The sequence below is a fragment of the Nycticebus coucang genome, chromosome X (assembly GCF_027406575.1).
Source record: "Nycticebus coucang isolate mNycCou1 chromosome X, mNycCou1.pri, whole genome shotgun sequence".
NCBI lineage: Eukaryota > Metazoa > Chordata > Mammalia > Primates > Lorisidae > Nycticebus > Nycticebus coucang.
The window spans coordinates 118,696,768-118,715,466 of record NC_069804.1 but is presented as its reverse complement, the minus strand read 5'-3'; the positions used below and the strand labels follow the sequence as shown (position 1 = coordinate 118,715,466).

The window sequence follows — 18,699 nt, the reverse complement described above, 5'->3', positions numbered from 1 at the left end:
GGCGCTAAGGAGATTTAAAACTAAAGAACAGGCTTAAGGAAGGAGATTGAACTGAGAAGGGCAGAGAGCCCCCGTTTTCCCATTTCTGCCCAGGTAGTGCCAATCAATGAGAGACCATAAGCAATACCCTTTTGAAAGGAGCAGAGAGTATCTCTTTGATACTCTCCATAGCGGGGCTGGGGTGTCAGGCTGTTGCAGCCCGAAGGCGGGGGTAGTGGGGGTGGACTATGGAGATGAGCTTATTACACAGAGCTCTACTTGTTATAGATCTTGTCCAGATGGGCCAACTGCACAAATCTGCCCTGTTGGAAGTCTCAAGAACAATGCCCTGGAGACAGCTACAGCACTGAGCAATAGAGCCTGCCCAACTGGGATTCAGATCAGGGCATCAGCTGGTGTTGGGAACCAAAGAAGCCAAAGTACCAAGCAACATAATAGCCCAAAGGAGCTCACAAAGCTACTCAGAGGCAATGCCAGGTGGAAGGTACTATCCCTCCCCATAGGAGCCCCAAAGGAGAGAAGGGAAATGCACCGGTGTCAGAATCAGGCACAAATAGCTTTCATTTTTCTCACCCTTCCCACTTATGTATAAGGGATGGAGGGAAGCTGGGTCTTGCTGGGAGCATCTGACACCTAGAAATCCATTCAATTATGAAATGCTTGAACTTGGACCCTTCTTGCCACAGTAAATTGGCAGGAGGTGATATAAGAGGCTTATTCGGAGGTCACTTCCATTTATCATCATTCTCGTAGTACCCTCCAGAGACCACACTACTTTCTGCTTAGATCACATATGAAGTGATTTTGAAATTTAAAACAGATTTTTTTTAAAGGGGAAAAATCTTCCTACATAAATAAAGAGTTGTGGGTGTTTTCATTAATTCATTATTAATATTTAATGCCAGCTAAATATTTTATACACATATTTTTCCAGAGAAAGGGCTTTATTTATTCAGTTGTTTTTAAGGCTATCTGTGCCTCTATCTTCCCTTCAGTATGCCCTGCTCTCTGGAAAACCAGTGGTCTGCCTTCCTCTTTTCCTCAATCTATTAGCAGGGCCTCTTGCTCTCCCAGAATTCATGGGCAAAGCAAAAAGAGCCTTCTGTGTGGAACAAAGATAGTGAATAAAATTTATTCCTTTACCTTTTCCCATAAGTATTTTTCCCCACCTATCAACAAAGAACAGGGGCGGCGCCTGTGGCTCAAGGAGTAGGGCGCCGGTCCCATATGCCAGAGGTGGCGGGTTCAAACCCAGCCCTGGCCAAAAACCACAAAAAAAAACAGGCAATTTTCCAGCTGAAATGTTGACTCTTGAAGTTATTTTCTCTTTCAACTGAGCCACACAAACTTTATCCAGAACATACACCTCCTGAGAATCTATGTGTCCCCTCTTGTCTCTCTCCACTCTTTTACTATTTACTCTCCAATATTTGCTATTATCAATGCTGTGGTTACATCTCGTCATTTCTGGCTATCAAAGTCTTAAATTTGATTTCACTATGTTAGGGTTAAATATCTTCCTAGGTTGCTCTATTGATGACAGACAAATCTAACCAAGCATGGAAACAACCAAGGGATTCGGAAGCCAGGTAGTAGTACTTTCATTTGTTCAACAGAAGAAATATAGAGCAAGCTCTTTGAGGGCAAGGACTGCATCTTCTTAGCCCACACAATTCCTGGTACCTAGAAACACTCAGAATGTGCATGCAGAATGATAGCATGACTTGCCACATGGCTTCTTGTATACCACATTTCTATTTATCCTCTGTTAACTCAGTGATCACAGAAAAATAGACCTGCAAGAAATCTTATAAAATCAGACAGAGTTCACACACACACACACACACACACAGTGTGTGGCTTTGGTACCACACACACAGCCAGTCTTTAGATATGATGTAACAGAAACAAAGTTAAGAATAGCTCAGTGGGTAGGGCACCAGTCACATACACCAAGGCTGGCGGGTTCAAACCTGGCACAGGTCTGATAAAACAACAATGACAACTGCAACAACAACAACAAATAATAGCCGGGCATTGTGGCAGGCGCCTGTAGTCCCAGCTACTTGGGAGGCTGAAACAAGAGAATCACGTAAGCCCAAGAGTTTGAAGTTGCTGTGAGCTGTGATGCCACAGCACTCTAGCCAGGGTGAGAGCTTGAGACTGTCTAAAAAAAAAAAAAAGACAGTAAAACCTTGTAAATTATATCATTAAATTGAGAATGATAATGTTCTGATTAAATATTAGTAATACTCCAAATATGAAGACTAGTATCAAGCTATATTTCTTTTCTTTCTTTTTGTTTTTTTTTTTGAGACAGAGTTGCACTTTGTCACCCTGAGTAGAGTGCTGTGATATCACAGCTCACAGCAACCTCAAACTCTTGGGCTTAAGCGATTCTCTTGTTTCAGCCTCCCAAGTAGCTGGGACTCCATGCGCCTGCCACAGTGCCCAGCTATTATTTGTTGTTGTTGTTGTTGTTGCAGTTGTCATTGTTGTTTTATCAGGCCTGTGCCAGGTTTGAACCCACCAGCCTTGGTGCATGTGGCCGGCACCCTACCCACTGAGCACAGGTGCCTCCCATAGTATCAAGCTATATTTCAAAAACCAATCACCAGATAAAAACCCTGGCAGTGACAAGTGAGTACAGTAGTGGGGATTTTAGCAGTACAACTATCTGCCTCTGCCTGTTTCACACATTGTTTCCATAGGAAGGCCAGTTATCTCTGAAGGGGTAGCAATTAAGCTGCTCTTCCCAGCCTCACTCTCTTTGCTACATCACACTCCACAACTAGGACATTTACAGTCTACAAACGGGTGGTGACATCAAAACAGCTTGTTAGCAAATCTTAGACTGGGAGGAAGAAGGGCATCTGAGCCAGGGCTTTCTCCCTCGCAATGTATTCTTTTCATGAAAAGATAATAAACTAAGTCTGATGTCATGGACCCACCTGAAGAAGTCACAAGGAAACTCGGCTATTGTCAGCCAGCCTGAGTAGCTGTTTTTCTCAGTCTCTGCTTTCACTATGAGGCTTTCTATAAGTACTCTGGTCATATTATACTGTGTGTGCATTACCAAGGAAGGGCATGATCTCATGCTATCACTATAAATTCCATGGAATAAGGACAAATTCTTACCATCATCTAAATTTAGGGAATATTTTTGCCTTACAGAGCTGGATCTAGAAAGACATAGACACATTCTCTGTTTTAATAGCTTCCATTCATGACAGAGTAGTGATTAAAACTGTGGTGGCTTTGGTACCAGATAGAGCCTGGATTTGAATTACAATTCCAGCACTTACTAGATATGTATTTTTGAAAAAATGACTTCATTTCTTTCAGCGTCAGTTTTCTCCTCTAAAGAGACATGGAAGGCTCTGCAAGATCCAGCACACAGTAACTATGTGGCCTTGAGTAAATTACAGAACCTCTCTGTACTTCAGTTTTCACTCTGTTAAATGAAGACAATAACAGTACCTAATTCACAGAGTTGTTGTGGGAATTAAATGAGATAGTGCAGGCACAGTGCTTAACTCAGTACTTGGCACATAGTAAGTGTTCAATAAAATTAGCTATTATATGACCAGACTACAACAATATAGTCTCTCTTCTACACCCATCCAATTTCTAACACATGGGTCTGTTTGGAACTTGAATTTCCATCTTGTTTCATCTTGCTGAGCCCACACTCACAAAAAAGACCAAGCTAAAATCACCTCTTTTGATTGCTTAAGCCCAAGAGTTTGAGGTTGCTGTGAGCTGTGATGCCATAGCACTCTACCAAAGGCGACATAGTGGGACTCTGTCTCAAAAAAATAAATAAAAACAAAGCATGAATCCTATGTACTCAATCTTGATATGAGGACAATTAATGACAATTAAGGTTATGGGGGGGAAGCAGAAAGAGGGATGGAGGGAGAGGGGTGGGGCCTTAATGTGTGTCACACTTTATGGGGGCAAGACATGATTGCAAGAGGGACTTTACCTAACAACTGCAATCAGTGTAACTGGCTTATTGTACCCTCAATGAATCCCCAACAATAAAAAAAAAAAAAAAATTGCAAAAAAAAAAAAAATAATAAAATAAAATAAAATCACCTCTCTTATATTTTCAGTTTCTCAACTGGCACTGGGTTCATCCCACTGGCATAAAACATGCTTACAAACTACGTAAACATGAAATGTCCTTATTAGCTCTTTTCACACAGTCACCTCTACTGTTGACATCTTAATACACCGTAATCTATCTTCTCTTTTCTCCCTACCCACTCCTCACTGTGCTTTTGCCATGCTCCTCACACCACCTTCTTTTTTTTTTTTTTTTTTGTAGAGACAGAGTCTCACTTTATGGCCCTTGGTAGAGTGCCGTGGCGTCACACAGCTCACAGCAACCTCCAACTCCTGGGCTTAAGCGATTCTCTTGCCTCAGCCTCCCAAGTAGCTGGGACTACAGGCGCCTGCCACAACACTCGGCTATTTTTTGGCTGCAGTTCGGCCAGGGCCGGGTTTGAACCCGCCACCCTCAGTATGTGGGGCCGGGGCCCTACCGACTGAGCCACAGGCGCTGCCCCTCACACCACCTTCTTAATTGCTATATCAAGTCAACACTTTTTCTGTCCCAATCTTTTACAACCTCTTCGTACATTTGTCAGAGATGTCACGCCTTCTTTGAAATTCTCTTCTCCTGTGACTGTCATTCACTTTATTTTTTCTCTTGCCCCTCTGAACACTGCCTCTTGGTGTTCTTATTTGCCAGGATTTCATGTCTGGCTTCTTCCTCTCCTCACTGCATACCTACTGCTTGGCTGTTCTCAACTATCTTCATGGCTGTGATAACCTGTATGCTAATGATTTTCATGTTTCCACCACCATCCCTCAAGTACCTGAAGAGCCAAACAACTCACAACCTTCTTTTAACTTTCTCTGCCACCCCATCCTCCCATCTTTCTAATCTTGATGAGTCACCTAAGCCAGAAACCTGGGAGTCGTCCTTGACAATTCCTTCCACAGCCCTCAAATAAAATCAATCACCAAGTCCTGTTGAGTCCACCTTTCAAATATTTCTGAAATCACTCCTTCCTTCTCTATTCCCTCTAACCTCATCTTGGTTTAGTCTTTGAATTCAGCATGGTTATCTTCCACACTATTGCCAATTTCTGTAACAGTCTATTTATGACACTTCCTTGCTTTGACTCCTTCAATAGTTCCCTCTTGCCTCAGGAAAAAGCCCATGCCAGTGCCCTAGACTCTTCTCTTATCACTCCCCTCACTCCGCTAAATGTACCCTGCATTTGGCCATGATGATTCACCCTACATATTCCTGAACCTAACAACTCTTCCTGTCTAATGGTCTGTGCCTTTGCACATGCTGTTTCCTAGCCTTTACATACCTTCCCTTGACCACCTGAGGGACTTCTACTCATCTGTCAAAACTCTAGCCATACATCACATTCTCTGTAAAACATTCTCAAACCTGTGTGACCCCAACATCCAGACAGATTTTGGTTCTTTGATAATGCCCTGTACATAGCTCTAAATTTATACCTGTAAGATTATATAATGTTCTTTTGTCTATTTCCTTCACATATAAATATGAGTTTGAAGTCAAGGATTATAATGTATTTATCTTTCCATTCCCCATGCCAAGCTCACAGGATGACATGACAAAATGTTAGATAATGTTTATGAAGTAATGAGCACTGTACTGCAAAAAAATATTTTAACCATCCAATCACAGTGCTAGTTTTCACCAACTATACTTTGAAAGGGTTGTATCTCACAAGAAGGATTCTACCTAACAAAATCAAATATTTTGATCTGGTTGTTTGTACCCTCATATTAACCTGAAATAAATTTACTTTTCAATTAAAAAAAAAAAGAAAGGGTTGTGTCTTTCATAGTATGTGAAAGACCATACTATCAAGGTAATTAGCATCCTTGTATTTTTTCTCCCTTTTCAAAGTACTTAAGTGGCATGTCATCCTCAAAATGAACCTTTGAGGTAAAATAACCAGGTATCCATATAAGCAGTGAATAAGAGGTGAGGAAATGAGGTTCAGAGAGATTAAGTCTCATAACAAAACCCAAACCTAGGTTTCCTATTTCTCAGTACAGTACAATGCCTTATCTATTGGGCAAGGGACAGCCACACACACCCTCCACCCCACACATAATCAAACATAGTAACTCCATTTTCAGATTACATATTTGCTTCGCCATATTTGTTTGTAATTTTTTTGAGACAGAGTCTCACTATGTTGCCCTTGGTAAAGTGCCATGACATCACAGCTTACAGCAACCTCAAAGTCTTTAGGCGATTTTCTTGCCTAAGCCTCCCAAGTAGCTGGGACTACAAGAGCCGGCCACAATACCCAGCTATTTTTTGTTGCAGTTATTGTTGTTTACCTGGCCCAGGTGGTAGAGACATGTTCTCACTATGTTGCACAGACTAGTCTTGAGCTCTTGGCCTGAAGCAAACATTCTGCTTTAGCCTCCTAGAATGCTGGGATTACAAGTGTGTGCCACTACATCTGGCCCACCATATTTTATTTGGGGTGAGGAGGGAGGACAAGAAAAGAGTTTATTGCTGCTTTAAAAATGTGAAAAGCATGGGAGCTGGAGAGCAGTCTGAGCAAAAGTGAGACCCTATCTCTACAAAAACTAGAAAATTTAGCTGGGCATAGTGGAAGGTGCCTGTAGTCCCAGCTACTTAGGAGGCTGAGGATCACCTGAGCCCACAAGTTTGAGGTTGCTGTGAGCTATGATGATGCCACTGAACTCTAGCCCAGGCAACAGAAAAAGATTGTCTGAAAAAATTTTGAAAAACAGCAAAACTGTGTCATATCCCCATAATATTCCTAAATACATATATAATAAACACATGACAGAATGGATTAAACAAAACTGCATTATCTACAACTAGTAATGTTAGGCATTTTACAAGTCAAGGGGTGTTACATTTGTGTTACTTGGCTAATGACCTTGTTTTTTGAGAATAGGCTGAAGTGAAGAGCAGGCATGACAAAGAAAATCTTATAATTGCATATCTTTCTGATTCCAAGCCCTTCTTCAAGTTATCAATCTATAGAAGTCTGAACAGCTGGCTTGGTGCCCATAGCTCAGTGGTTAGTGTCCCGGCCACATACATTGGGAATGGTGGGTCCGAACCCGCTCCAGGCCTGCTAAACAACAATGACAACTACAACAAAAAAATAGCCAGGCGTTGTGGAGGGAGCCTGTAGTCCCAGCTACTTGGGAGGCTGAGGCAAGAGAATTGCTTAAGCCCAAGAGTTCGAGGTTGCTGTGAGTTGTGATGCCACAGGACTCTACCAGGGACAACACAGTGATATTCTGTCTCAAAAAAAAAAAAAAAAGAAGACTGAACAGCTGTCACCCTACCTCCCCTTACACTTACTAACAGTGTTTGGCTGATGACCTCAGTCTTACAGTTCTCAGTTAGTCTAACTTAAGGTTAGTCCCTAACTACTTCAGACAATGAGAATCACTGTTGTAAAGACAGCCCTGACCAGCAGAAGGGCAAGAATGTTTGAGAATATTGGTCAAGCAACACATTTGCTATCTTGACTGTATTTAACTCTCACCACTTTTCCTATACAGGGAAACACACAGTTGGCCCTTTTAGAACACTAATGCCTCATGGGATTTCCCATAAGACAACAGGGTCCATAGGTCACAATGTCTTAGAATTCTAGAACAGAGCTGAAAGGGCCATCCCAGATCATTTAGTCTGGTCTCCCTATCAGACAACATGGGGATACTGAGGGCTTCACAAGGCAAAGCCAGGCCCTAGGTGTAAGCCTCCTTTTTGTTCTCAACTTAGTTAAAGTTGTGAAAGAAAAAAATAGAATATAAAGTGAATGCCTACAGAGTATCATCATTTATTCACTTCAGAGGCTCACTTCTGGAACTGCTCTGACTTGTAGACTGCAACAAATTCACAGCCAAAGGTAATCTACATCAGAGGAAATTGTTCCTGTGATGACCATTCAGTCCTAACCTCTGCATTATTCATCTGTTGAAGGATATCCATGTTAGATTTTCATAGTCCCCATAGAAAGATAGCACAAATCTTGGCAACAGTTACGATAATGTTTGAGGTGTAAAACGGTTAAACCAAGATCCAAATTCTGGAAATTCAGAATTTCCTTTCCCGGGGTTTCTTTGTGAAATTGTGAATCCCTTAGACTTCTTTTTGCCTTTTCCTAGTAGAAACAAAACCTTTTATCATCGTTTGGCCTAAGCTTTGGGTTGGTCTTTAATGGAAGGAGACAATGTGGCTTCTTGTTAATATATCATTATTCTTCTATGAAATGTGCTTCATAGATTTTGGAGTTAACCCTTCTTGTCTCATCTCATTTGGATTTCAAATTCCCAGTTTATGAACCCTCTTCACCCAAGACCATCTAACAGACAAGAGCAACAAATCGTGGAAATTTATCTCATCTATCTGCTACTTAAGTAGTCTCCCTCCCTAATATTCTGGTAGTAGATTCATGTTCAAGGTAAAGGATTCAAGGGAGGGAGTGTCAAAACTAATGAACAGATCTATAAAGTGTTAATGATTCCATGTGATTCCATGTCTAATGTTATTCTTTAGCCAAGAGTTATCCAATAAGGACTACAGCTATAAAATAATATCCATTTCTTCCCTTTACCCTTCCTTGGGGCAAAAGTGGGGGTATTAAAGGGTTGAGTATGTATTGCCTTTCTAACATCTTCATTTGCTATCCTCCCAAGTACCTGGGAAACAAATCTAAGATGAAAAAAAACTATCCCCTGCTATTAATGGTAGGGGTTTTTTGATTGTCTTTGGAAAGTTTTTTTTTTTTTTTTTTTGCAGTTTTTGGCTGGGGCCATGTTTGAACCCACCACCTCTGGCATATGGGGCCAGTGACCTACTCGTTGAGCCACAAGCACCGCCCTTTGAAAAGTTTCTTGAAGCTACATAATTATTTCATGTGTCCTCAAGATGCAGGACAGATCCTCTATTTTTACTGAAAAATCCCATTCCTTTTCCTGTCATTCCTTGAGTTCCTCCACCCTGCTTCACTCAAGATACTCAAGAGGTGAACCTTAGTGCCCTACTTGCCATAGTAAGCCCAGCCTAATAAGGTTAAAGAATGGCTACTGCCTGAATACCCTTCCAGATCTACCCTGCCATTTAGTCTCCTCTAGAGTAAGGGTAAAAGTCTAGGTATCCGTTTTCTGAGTCCCCAGTATTACAGAAAATATCACTGAGACTGAGGTCCTTTCAGGGCTCCAGTACCTTGAAAAGTCTCCTCCATTGATCCCAGGTAAGACAAAGCCCTACATCAGAAATTTGAAGCTACCAAGTGAATGATCAGTGTAAAGGGACTCAATCAATTGTGAACTCCATTAGCTATGAAGAAAGTCTACTTCATCTATAACTATGAACACAATGCTTACTTAGAACAATGGAGGTGGGCAATAAATGCCAACATAATGAACTGTGGAACGTGTGGAAGTAAGTACATTTGGCCACACTGCCAAATCCCTCTGTTTAAAAGGATCAATGAGTAAGTTTTCTTGTGTTTTTGGAGGAGGTGGTAGGGGGTAAATAGAGAGGGAGAGAACATTTCCCTTTGTACATAGATGTAAAACCAATCTTTCAGGCTGGCTTTCACTACCAATATTATCTCATTTCCCTTGGATTCATTCACAGATTTTCATGAAATACCTACCATACTATGCCAGACACTGTGCCAAATAGAGAATAAATGATGAAGAAACAGAGGTCCTGCCCTTAGAGGGAGACAAACTTAGAGACATTTAAGATGTGACCAGAAGGAAAAGTGAGAGGGAAATAAGCAGGAAGGACCAGGGAGGCAAAGGAGAAGGAAAGTGTTAGGGGTAGGAGTTTTAAAGAGGGAAGTGATGTAACATTTGCGTTTCACAAAAAAATTCTTACTAGGCGGCACCTGTGGCTCAAAAGGGTAGGGCGCCGGCCCCATATGCTAGAGATGGCGGGTTCAAACCCAGCCCCGCCCCCCCCAAAAAAAATTCTTACTGCAGTGTGTAGAACAAATTGTAGAGAGACAAGAGTAGGTCATTAGGTGAAAATGATGGTGTCTCAGAAAGGTGGAAGCAATGTGTGCTATGGGAACATAAAGCAAGAGTACTTAACCTGGTCCTGGAGACTAGGAAAGGCCTCCCTGAGGAAGTGTCATTTAAAGGGGCCTCAAAGGCTGGGTTATCCACGGAGGTGCATGAGGGAATGAGGATTTTTCATACTTTGCCAAATCATGTCTATCTTTTTACAGCCTTCTCAAATACTACCTTCTCTGATGACAGCCTGATATGACTACTCTTGCTTCTAAACTCCTAGTCCGTTTGTACTTAGCATATAAAGATGTACTGTTTAGTATTGTTACTTAATTTTACATATATCCCTTGTAATTCATGTAAGCTTCTTAACTTTACAAGATGTCTTCTATTACTTTGACATCACCCAGATGGAGTACCTAGTCCAGTGATGGGCCCATGAGGTACTCACTGAAAAAATGAATGGATGAATGAATGAAGCACTAGAATCCCTGCAGGCCTCCTTTAGTAAATCACTATTATGTGTGAATCTGACAAAAAAAAAAAAATGTCTGCTTTCCCTGTAAGATTTCTACTAAGTGCTTGTATCCAAAGGCCAAATATCTGAAATTGCCAGCTCCTTCCCACTGGTCATTGCTTCTCACTCCTTTGCAATCCTGCCCCCACAACCACCTTCTATTGTTTCTTCTGTCTTCTGGTTGTCAGCCAGGATGAGAAAATGGTCTAGCTGTCCTCAGAGACTTACGCCAGCCTGGACTGCTCTGCAGTACCATGAAGGGCCAGGACTTTTGTTCACAGCTGGGAGTATGGTGAGGCAGTAAGCACAGCTGACACCCCTACTCTGGAGCAAACATCAATCTTCCTCTGTCCTCTCAGCCAAGTTTCAGAAACCAGCTCTATTGAAAGCTGGCTGTACCCGCCTTGGTCTCACTGACATCCCATCCACAACCTTGCCCTGGGAGCAACTGAGTGAATCTCAGCTTTGTACCTTTTTAGGAACTGTCCTTGCTCCTTTCTCTGTCCCTAGTTTCAAATTATTTTATCCCAACCTTAGGATCTTGAGAGAACATGTCCTCTGAGGTTCCCCACACCCTAAACATTGCTCCACCTCTCCAACCATATCTGCTCACTCCCAGCAATGCACAGATGCTTTCATTTTTTTTAGTCAAACAGTAAAAACACAAAAACAAAACCCCACAACTAATGGGTTTTCAACGTGTAACTCGTGGGACCTGCCTTTGCAAGCTGAGAAGTCAAGTTCCAAGTCCTTAAAAGTGTATACATATGTGTGTGTGTGTGTCTGTGCATGTGTGATCTTTGCCTTCAGAGGGCTTCTCTCTGCTGTTTTAGAAACTGATTATCAGATGGGCTCAGAAGCCTTCCAAGAATACCCTTAAGAGGTCCTGTGTGAAGGCCTATGCCACATATTCTGCTCCCTGGTATCCTCCTTCCTTAGCAACTTTGTCTTCTCCAGTACCCACCTAAGGTGACAATGAAACCCCATTACACTCCTAGTTCTCTCTCTCTCCCAGCCCCCTAGATTCCTTTTGCCTGTTTTTCTCTGCTGGCTACCTAAAAGATTTCACCAATTAGCTGAGGCCTGTTTAGGTGACTTTCAAGTTCCCCCAACTCCCAAATACCCAAAAGATATGATACACTTCTTTCACAACAGTGGCTCATTACAGCAAGATTTTTTGTGGTGTTTGGTGGAAAGCGACTGCAGGCAGAATGGAGATTCTCATTCCAGGAGACTTTGTCAGAATTTCTGGCAAAGAGGCTTTTCCAATCTAAAACAAGCCCCACCCTCAATATTTACAAGGTATATTCCTACTAAAGGGTGTGCCCACACAATCCCTTAGGTAATAAGTACCCATCTAATGAGAAATCCGTATGTGTTCTCTTCTCTAGGACTGATGCAGCACTTTAAAACATTTTTTTTTTTTTATCTTTTAAAAAGTGTTTTATTAGGCTGGGTGCAGTGGCTCACACCTGTAATCCTAGCACTCTGGAAGGCCAAGGCAGGTGGATTGCTTGAGCTCCAGGAGTTCAAGACCAGCCTGAGCAAGAGTGAGAACTCCATCTCTAAAAAAAGCAGCTGAGTGTTGTGGCGGGTGCCTGTAGCCCCAGCTACTAGGGAAGCGGAGGCAAGAGAATTGCGTGAGCACAAGAGTTTGAGGTTGCTGTGAACTATGATACCACAGCACTCTACCCAGGGTGACAAAGTGATTCTTTCTCAAAAAAAATAATTAATTAATTAAAAATGTTTTATTATGAGGTGGCGCCTGTGGCTCAAAGGGGTAGGTTGCGGGCCCCATATGCCGGAGGTGGCAGTTCAAACCCACCCCGGCCGGAAACTGCAAAAAAAAAAAAAATGTTTTATTATGGAAACCTTCAAAGATGCAAAAAATTAGGAAAGATAGTATAACGAACTTCCATGTACCTAGCATTAAGCTTCAATAATTTATATGTAGCACTTTAAGTATTACCGGTTTGTCCTCTTTTAATAATATTGACAGTTGCTTTTTTTTTATTGTTGGGGATTCATTGAGGGTACAGAGAACCAGGTTACACTGATTACATTTGTTAGGTAAAGACCCTCTTACAATTGTGTCCCACCTCCAAGAGGTGCATCACAGCTGGTATTTTTTAAAAGCATAATTTTTATCATTTCCAGTGAAATAGAGACTTTAGGTAGAGGTTATAAGCATAAGCAAACTTATGCTTATAAGAATGACTCAAGGTAGCAAAAGCCTGGATTACAGAAATCAGTCCTCACCTCTGTTGGTTGACGTGTCACACCAATGACTTTACATGATTATTCCAAGTCAAGTCTCTGTCTGACAAAACCTCAAATTTTGGTAAACTGCATACTAAGCTATTAATTTAAGAAGGGAAAAACAATAAATTAATGTGCAAGTCTAGCAACCCAAGGTCACCAAAGATGTCACTGATCAGGTTCACATTCTCAAGTGTTTTCACTCATTTAAAGTAACCCCTTTCTGTCAAACGGATAGAGGTCAGTGTGGATAGGTCAATGCAGGTGAGGAGATGATCATAGGAGAGAGGAACTAGGAAAGAACAGATATTCTTAAAAGGATATAACTTTTTCATGACTATTTCCATCTTTTGCCCTGTCTATTGTGGGCTAAGAAACCAGATTGATCCAGACTAATTTACCGGACTGGTTTTATGAAATTCAATAAAATGAGGCAGGTATAGACACCTGTAGTACAGCGGTTATGGCGTCGGCCACAAACACCGAGGCTGGCGGGTTCAAACCCAGCCCGGGCCAGCTAAACAACAATGACAACTGCAACAAAAAAATAGCCAGGCACTGTGGTGGGTGCCTGTAGTCTCAGCTACTTGGGAGGCTAAGGCAAGAGAATCGCTTAAACCCAAGAGTTTGAGGGTGCTGTGAGCTGTGACACTACGGCACTCTACCGAGAGCGGCATAGTGAGACTCTGTCTCAAAAAAAAAAAAAGGAATGAGGCAGGTATAAATAGAAAAACATCTTCATTAAAGAAATACTATTTTGCTTAATCTTGAAATATTAGTTTTCATTTTTGACTTTTACATTAATCAAACATTCTTCTAAAAACAAATCCAGGTTGGGCGGCGCCTGTGGCTCAGCGGGTAGGGTGCCAGTCCCATATGCCGGAGGAGGTGGGTTCAAACCCAGCCCCGGCCAAAAAAAAAAAAAAAAAAAAAAATCCAGGCTCGGCGCCTGTAGCACAGTGGTTATAGCGCCAGCCACCTACACCAAGGCTAGCGGGTTTGAACCTGGCCCAAGCCAGCTAAACAATGACAACTGCAACAAAAAAATAGCGGGGCGTTGTGGTAGGCGCCTGTAGTCCCAGCTACTTGGGAGGCTGAGGCAAGACAATCACTTAAACCCAAGAGTTTAAGGTTGCTGTGAGCTGTGACGCCACAGCACTCTACCAAGGGCAATATAGTGAGACTCTATCTCAAAAACAAAACAAAAAAAAAATCCAATAAGGTAGTCAGAGCTAAATCTTTAAAATATCAAATTAACCTCAGAATAGACAAATTTCATCTACTACCCAGAAGCCATCAGAGGACACTGGAGATTCTCTCCACCTTCCATAACAGACTGCTACCTTCCAGACGTAGGAAGATAGGAAGACTATCTCATAGGGTAAGACAAGTAAGGCAGAAGATAACACTGAGCAGGAAGCACCCTGCACAAAGGTGCCCAACTAAGAGGGCATAAGTCTGGACTGAAATTCATTCTTCAGCTGCCCTGGTGAGGTTGCAACAGCCCAGGAAAGAAAAGCATTTTTCTCATTGTTCCACTGGAGTGGATACTTCTGCGCAATTTGTCTGCCCCCAGGTGGTACATGTTTCTATTTAGCACAAAAGCATTGTACATGCTATGGTGGCCTTGAAAATCAACACTGGGTTCTTGGAGGCACTAGGTGTCCTGTGAAGGCTGGGACCACAAATACTCTTTGTCTGGCCTTGAGCCTTGAAGCCAAACCAACATTGACCTAAACTGTCTTTCCTTTGAGTTGAAACAAGATTGTGAAGACAGTGGTTTAGCTATAAATTCAAAAGAAGAATAAACTGCATTTTCTGAGGACCCACTATTAGCCAGCAATCTGCTGAAATCTTATCTCACAAGTCAAAAGCGTGAATTCTTACTTTGCCATTTACTTGATGAGTAACTTGAGGTGAGTGTTTAACTTCTCTGGGCTTCAGTGAAGAGTCACTAAGATGAATAAATAAAAAGAACTGGGCACAGGGATGCCTGGCACATAGGTGGCATTTAGTTTCTAAGCCTTTTTTCTGCTACTGCCCTGACTCCAAAGTTAATTCTCACTATTCAGACCCTTGGCCTTGAAACTTCACTCAGTAGGGTCTACTAGACAGAATGCTAGATGTGGGTCAGATGTGGATCCCAGTACTAGACATTTCCCTTGTTATAGTAGCTTGGATAAGTTACTCTCCTCTCTTGAGCGTGTCAATAAAACAGAACACCCCTACCTCTGATGCTGAAAGGGAAGAGAAGAGAAAATCACTTTTTTGTTTTTTGAGACAGAGTCTCAAACTGTCACCCTGGGTAGAGTGCTGTGGTGTCACAGCTTACAGCAACTTCAAACTCTTGGGCTTAAGCAATTCTCTTGCCTCAGCCTCCCAAATAGCTGGGACTACAGGCACCCGCCACAACGCCCAAGTAAGAAAATCACTTTTGGGTGGTGCCTGTGGCTCAGTGAGTAGGGCGCCGGCCAGCCCCATATACCAAAGGTGACGGGTTCAAACCTGGCCCTGGCCAAACTGCAACAAAAAAATAGCTGGGTGTTGTGGCAGGCGCCTGTAGTCCCAGCTACTCGGGATGCTGAGGTAAGAGAATCGCCTAAGCCCAGGAGTTGGAGGTTGCTGTGAGCTGTGTGACGCCACAGCACTCTACCAAGGGCGATTAAATGAGACTCTGTTTCTATAAAAAAAAAAAAAAAAGAAAAGAAAGAAAGAAACAAGAAAAGAAAGAAAAGAAAATCACTTTTCTTGGGTACCTGCTGTGAGACATGTTCTGTCCAATAGAAATTTCTCAGATGGCTCGGCGCCTATGGCTAAAGCGGCTAAGGCGCCAGCCACATATACCTGACCTGGCGGATTTGAATCCAGCCCAGGCCCACCAAACAACAATGACAGCTGCAACCAAAAAACAGCCAGGCGTTGTGGAGGGCGCCTGTAGTCCCAGCTTCTTGGGAGGCGGAGGCAGGAGACTCGCTTGAGCCCAGGAGTTGGAGGTTGCTGTGAGCTTTGATGCCATGGCACTCTACCCAGGGTAACAGCTTGAGGCTCTGTCTCAAAAAAAAAAAGAAAGAAATTTCTCAGATGACAGAACTGTTCTGTACCTGTGCTAATATGATAGCCACTAATCATAAGTAGCTATTTAGCCCTTGAAATGGGCTAGTACAATGGAGGAACTGAATTTTCAATTTTATTTAATTTGAATTTAAATAGTCACATGCTATTAGTGGCTACCATACTGGACAGTGGCACTCTAAGATCATGAAGCAGAAATGTTTGTGCACTTAATATATGGTGGCACTGAGGCTTAGAAAAATTAAAGAACTTGTTAAAAGTCACTTAATGAGACAGTACCTAAACCAGATTCAAAGCTGAGGAGAGAAAGCTTAGTAGGATAATAGAATCAGATATACCAAAAATTACCCAGGCTCCAATACTTAAAACTTATATGAAAAATAATTACAGGGCGGCGCCTGTGGCTCAGTGAGTAGGGCGCCGGCCCCATATGTCGAGGGTGGCGGGTTCAAACCCAGCCCCGGCTGAACTGCAACCAAAAAAAAAAAAAAAACTAGCCGGGCGTTGTGGCAGGCGCCTGTAGTCCCAGCTGCTCCGGAGGCTGAGGCATGAGAATCGCGTAAGCCCAAACAAAAAAAAAAAAGAAAAATAATTACATACACTAAACTCACTTTAATCATGTACAAAATGATAATCATCACCTAATTTCAACATATAACTTATAAGTAGTGAAGCTTGGATAATTCCTGGTATATATCTGACCCTATTATCTTCAGCTTTCTCTCCTTGGCTTTGAATCTGGTTTAGTTACTGACTCATTAAATGACTTTTAAAAAGTTTTATGTTGTGGCTCAGTGCCCGTAGCTCAGTGAGTAGGGTACCAACCACATACACGGAGGCTGGCAGGTTAGAGCCCAGCCCAGGCCCCCTAAACAACAATGACAACTGCAACCAAAAAACAGCCAGGTATTGTGATGGGTGCCTGTAGTCCCAGCTATTCAGAAGGCTGAGGCAAGAGAAAAGCTTAAGCCCAAGAGTTTGAGGTTGCTATGAGCTGTGACGCTACAGCTCACTACCGAGGGCAGCATAGTAAGACTCTGTCTCAAAAAAAAGAAAAAAAGTTATATGTTGAGATTAATGGGTATAGTATGTGGCCCATAATAGGTTTTCAACAACTTTGTTTCCTCACCATCCTGATTCCTCCATCAGACATAAACTAAAAAAAAAAAAAAAAAAAAAAAGATAACTGCAGAGTAGAGAGAATATTTGGGAAATAATATCCTATTACAGAATAGAGATGATAAAGGATATGAATATCAAAATATTTCCATCTCCTTGGTTTGCTTTCCTTTCCTCTTTTTTTTTTTTTTGTACTTTTTTGGAGACAAGAGTCTCACTTTATTGCCCATTGTAGAGTGCTGTGGCATCACAGCTCACAGTAACCTCAAACTCTTGGGCTCAAGCAATTCTCTTGCCTCAGCCTCCCAAGTAGCTGAGACTATAGGCACCCAACACAATACCCAGCTATTTTTAGAGATGAGGTCTTCCTCTGGCTCTGGCTGGTTTCAAACCTGTGAGCTCAGGCAATCCACCCGCCTCAGCCTCCCAAAGTGCTAGGATTACAGGCTTAGCCAAAGCCCCCGCCCTTCCTGTCCTCTTGACATTTCAGTCAACATTCAACAAAGCAGGGAACAAGATATCTGTAATGTATTTTGAGGTCCAGAATGATATGCTAATATGGTGGAACAGAGTACTTACTGTTACAGACTTGGGCTGAAGGCTGGTAATATTCAAATTCTGGTTCCCATATTCGTTGTGTGCACTGGAAAAATAATTTGACACCTTTATACATCAGTTTTTAATCTGTAAAACTGGATTAATAATATTCAGGGTGTCTGAAAACAGACAGCATTAGTAATTATGTTGCTTTACATTCTGTAGCACCCTCTAGTGGTGTGTACAAAAATAAGCATTGAATTTCTGCTCTCCAAAGCAGTGTTTCTCAAACTTGGGTGTGCACTGAGATCAACTGAACAGTTTGTAATAGCACAGATTGCCAAACTCCACCAAAAGAATTTCCGATTCAAAAGATCTGGGGTGAGACCTGAGACTATCTGAGACTATGAATTTTTGACAACTTTTCAGGTGATGCTGATGCTTCTGGTCTGCCCAGGAAACACTTTGAGAAGCACTGCTCTAAAAATCCCTGCAGTTTGTGTGTGTGTGTGTGTGTGTGTATGTGTGTGTGTACACAAGTACACATGATTGATAATAAGGTATGATTTTTGTCATTTGATTTTGATTTGGTAGTGTCCATCTAATAAAGATTTCGCGAAGAATAAAAGAGTATCTATGTGAAGGATATAACACAGCATCTAAAATATAGAAAATACATAAAATATCGAGGATCACAGAACATAAATTGTTTGCCCAGGATCACAGGGATAGGAAGTGGTGAAATAAGGTTTACAATTAGGTCTCTGACACCAAAGATACAATGAAGTTTAGCAGTACTACAGAAAATAGGGTGCAAACACACGTACTGATAAAAACTTCAAGAGTAAAGGAAGGTCAGTTTCCAAGTTTTACCTGTGAGTTCCGACCAATCTTTACTGATTGGGAAAACAGCTATCTGTATTTTCCATTTGGGGGAGTGGTGAGCATTTGAAAAGAAGGTAAGCAAAAAGGGTTAGCATCTCTATCAGCATCAGTACCTGAGATCATTCATTAACTCTTTAGCTAAAAAAAGGCAAAGACAAAGAAGAAAAGGATGGAGAAAGGAAATTTTTTTCAGTAAGAAAAGAAGAAAGGAGCAAAAATATATT

General features: G+C 41.9%; 1 protein-coding gene across 3 annotated transcripts in view; it reads right to left on the bottom strand.

Annotated features, from left to right (window-relative positions):
• TMEM31 (transmembrane protein 31) overlaps positions 1–18,699 on the bottom strand; it is a 28,896-nt gene that overhangs the window by 9,065 nt on the left and 1,132 nt on the right. For 2 of the 3 annotated variants that reach the window (XM_053581244.1, XM_053581243.1), the window contains exons 2-3: positions 17,633–17,696; positions 15,619–15,909 (exon numbers count right to left, since the gene is read on the bottom strand). In XM_053581244.1, coding sequence (XP_053437219.1) covers positions 15,619–15,909; positions 17,633–17,696 — 355 coding nt within the window. Of the gene's footprint in view, positions 1–15,618; positions 15,910–17,632; positions 17,697–18,463; positions 18,557–18,699 lie in introns of those variants that run through there. The other variant, XR_008377733.1, reaches the window with a different exon arrangement.